General features: G+C 53.3%; 1 protein-coding gene across 1 annotated transcript in view; it reads right to left on the bottom strand.

Moving 5' to 3' along the window:
* Positions 1-54: 54 nt before the first annotated feature.
* The window catches only part of LOC119591173 (extensin-like), a 23,682-nt gene continuing 19,901 nt past the window's right edge, over positions 55-3,835 (bottom strand). Inside the window, exon 3 of the mRNA XM_037939882.1 lies at positions 55-1,145. Coding sequence (XP_037795810.1) covers positions 55-1,145 — 1,091 coding nt within the window. The remainder of the gene's footprint in view (positions 1,146-3,835) is intronic.

Below are 3,835 nucleotides of genomic sequence, written 5' to 3' on the forward strand. Positions count from 1 at the left end.
AACTATAAATATTTCCAGAGTGACAAAAGTACAGTGGATTTTGACCTTGAACTTCTAGCTGAGGAAGACGTTTTCTGTCATGCAAGAAGTTGGCGCAGGTGACTGGTGGATTGGGTGACTGGTGGATTGGGTGACTGGTGGATTGGGTGACTGGTGGATTGGGTGACTGGTGGATTGGGTGACTGGTGGATTGGGTGACTGGTGGATTGGGTGACTGGTTGATTGGGTGACTGGTGGATTGGGTGACTGGTGGATTGGGGATGGTTTGGGTGGGTGACGGTGGATTGGCCCGTGGGTGGTTGGGTTGGGTGACTGGTTTGATTGGGTGAACTGGGATTGGGTGCCCGTGATGGTGACTGTGTTATGGTGACTGGTGATTGGGGATTTTGGGTGGTTGGTTTTGGTGACTGTGATTGGGTGACTGTTGATTGGTGACTGTGATTTGCTGGTACGGTGGATTGGGTGACTGGTGATGGGTGACGGGTTTGATTGGGTCTGGTGACTGTTGATTGGGGAGACTGGTGATTGCGGGGATGGTTTGACTGGTGTTTGGTGACTGGTTGATTGGGTGATGGTTTGGGATTGGTTGACTGGTGTTTGGGTCCCCGGTTGATTGGGTGATTGGTTGATGGTTGATGTGGATTGGGTGCCCTGGTTGATTGGGTGACTGGTTTTGGGTGACGGTGGGTTTGATTGGGTGACGGTGATGGGTTTGCCTGTGGGGGTGTTTGGGTGACTGGTGATTGGGGATGGTTGTTTGGGGGGACGGGTTTGATGGTGACGGTTGATGGGACTTTGACTGGGGACTGGTTGATTGGTGACTGGTTGATTGGTGACTGGGGACTGGTTAATGGTGACTGGGATTGGGTGACTGGTTGATTGGGTGCTGTGATTGGTGACTGGTTGATTGGGTCGTTTGTTGGGTGACTGTTGTGGGTGACTGGTGATTGGCTGACTTTTGATTGGGTGCCCTGTATTGACGGTTGATGGGGATGGTTGATTGGCTTGATTGGTTGATTGGGTGACTGGTTGTTTGGGACTGGTGTTTGGGTGATGGTTTTTGGGGTGACTGGTGATGGGTAAAGGTGATTGGTGAAGTGGATTGGGTGACTGCTGGATTGGGTGACTGCTGGATTGGGTGACTGCTGGAATTGGGTGACTGGTTGATTAGGTGACGGGGGATTGGGGATGGGGATGGGTGATGGTTGATTGGGTGAGGGTTTGTTTGGGGTGATGGTGGATTGGGTGACTGGTGATTGGGGAAACTGGGGATTGGGTGATGGTGATGGGTGATTTGGTGGATTGGGTGACGGTTGATTGGGTGACGGGTTTGGATTGGGGACGGGTTGGATTGGGTGACTGGTGATTGGGTGACTGGACGGGATTGGGTGACTGTGGATTGGGTGACTGGTGATTGGGTGACTGGTGGATTGGGTGACTGGTTGAGGGTGGGACTGGTGGATTGGGTGACGGGTTTGGATTGGGGACTGGGGGATTGGGTGACTGGTGGATTGGGGACTGGGTGATTGGTGAGGGTGACTGGTTTGATTGGGTGACTGGTGGATGGGTGATGGTGGATTGGGTGACTGGTGGATGGGTGACTGGTGGATTGGGTGACTGGTTGAATGGGTGACTGGTTGAGTGGGTGACTGGTGGTTGGGGACTGGTTGGATTGGGTGACGGGTTTGATTTGGGGTGACTGTTGGTTTGGGTGACTGGTGATTGGGTGACTGGTGGTTGGGTGACTGGTGGATTGGGGGGACGGGTTTGGATTGGGTGACGGGTTTGTTTGGGGTGGAACTGGGGGATTGGGTGACTGGTTGATTGGGTTTAAATGGTGGATTGGGTGACTGGTTGATTGGGTGACTGGTTGATTGGGTGACTGGTGGATTGGGTGACTGGTTGATTGGGTGACTGGTGGATTGGGTGACTGGGATTGGGTGACTGGTTGATTGGGTGACTGGTGTTTGGGTGACGGGTTTGATTGGGGGTGACTGGTTGATTGGGTGACATGCGGTTGATTGGGTGACTGGTTGTTTGGGTGACGGGTTGATTGGGTGACGGGTGGATTGGGTGACTGGTGGATTGGGTGATGGTGATTGGGGACTGGTTGTTTTTGGTGACTGGTGGTTTGGGGACTGGTGGATTGGGTGACTGGTTGATTGGGTGACTGGTGGTTTGGGTGACTGGGTGATTGGGTGACTGGTTGGGGACTGGTTGATTGGGTGACTGGTTAGGGTGACTGGTTGATTGGGTGACTGGTTGGATTGGGTGAATGGTTGATTGGGTGACGGTGGTTTTGGGTGACTGGTGGTTTGGGTGACGGGTTGATTGGGTGACTGGTTGATTGGGGGGACTGGTGATTGGGTGATGGTTGATTGGAGTGACGGGTTTGGTTTGGGTGACTGGGGATTGGGTGACGGGTTTGATTGGGTGACGGGTTTGGATTGGGGACTGGTTGATTGGGTGACTGGTGGATTGGGTGACTGGTGGATTGGGTACTGGTTGATTGGGTGACTGGTGGATTGGGTGACTGGTTGATTGGGTGACGGTGGATTGGGGGTGACTGGTTGATTGGGTGACTGGTTGATTGGGTGACTGGTTGATTGGGTGACTGGTTGATTGGGTGACTGGTTGATTGGGTGACTGGTTGATTGGGTGACTGGTTGATTGGGTGACTGGTTGATTGGGTGACTGGTTGATTGGGTGACTAGTGGATTGGGTGACTGGTGGATTGGGTGACTGGTGGATTGGGTGACTGGTTGATTGGGTGACTGGTGGATTGGGTGACTGGTTGATTGGGTGACTGGTGGATTGGGTGACTGGTTGACTGGTGGTTTGGGGTGACGGGTTTGATTGGGTGACGGGTTTGTTTGGGTGATATTGACTGGTGTTTGGGGTGACGGGTTTGATTAGGTGACTGGTGGATTGGGTGACTGGTTGATTGGGTGACTGGTGGATTGGGTGACTGCTGGATTGGGTGACTGGTTGATTAGGTGACTGGTTGATTGGGTAAATGGGGATTGGTGACTGGTGATTGGGTGAGGTTGATTGGGGGGACTGGTGTTTGGGGGTGACTGGTGGGTTTGGGTGACGGGTTTGATTGGGGACTGGTGGATGGGTGACTGGTTGTTTGGGGTGACTGGTGGATTGGGTGACTGGTGGATTGGGTGACTAGTTGATGGTTGATTGGGGGTGACTGGGGATTGGGGATGGTTGTTTGGGTGACTGGTGGATTGGTTGACTGGTTGATTGGGTGACTGGTTGATTGGGTGACTGGTTGATTGGGTGACTGGTGGATTGGGTGACTGGTGGATTGGGTGACTGGTTGATTGGGTGACTGGTGGATTGGGTGACGGGGTTGATTGGGGGGACGGGGTGATTGGGTGACTGGTTGATTGGGTGACTGGTGATGGGTGACTGGTTGATTGGGTGACTGGTTGATTGGGTGACGGGTGGATTGGGTGACTGGTTGATTGGGTGACTGGTTGATTGGGGTGACTGGTGGATTGGGTGACTGGTGGATTGGGTGACTGGTTGACTGGTGGATTGGGTGACTGGTTGATTGGGTGACTGGTTGATTGGGTGACTGGTGGATTGGGTGACTGGTTGATTGGGTGACTAGTTGGATGGGTGACTGGTGATTGGGTGACTGGTGGATTGGGTGATGGTGGATTGGGTGATGGTGATTGGGTGGACGGTGGATGGGTGAGGTTGATTGGGTGACTGTGTTTGGGTGACTGGTGGATTGGGTGACGGTTGATGGGGACTGGTTGATTGGGTGACTGGTTGATTGGGTGACTGGTTGATTGGGTGACTGGTTGATTGGGTGACT

The sequence above is a fragment of the Penaeus monodon genome, chromosome 28 (assembly GCF_015228065.2).
Source record: "Penaeus monodon isolate SGIC_2016 chromosome 28, NSTDA_Pmon_1, whole genome shotgun sequence".
NCBI lineage: Eukaryota > Metazoa > Arthropoda > Malacostraca > Decapoda > Penaeidae > Penaeus > Penaeus monodon.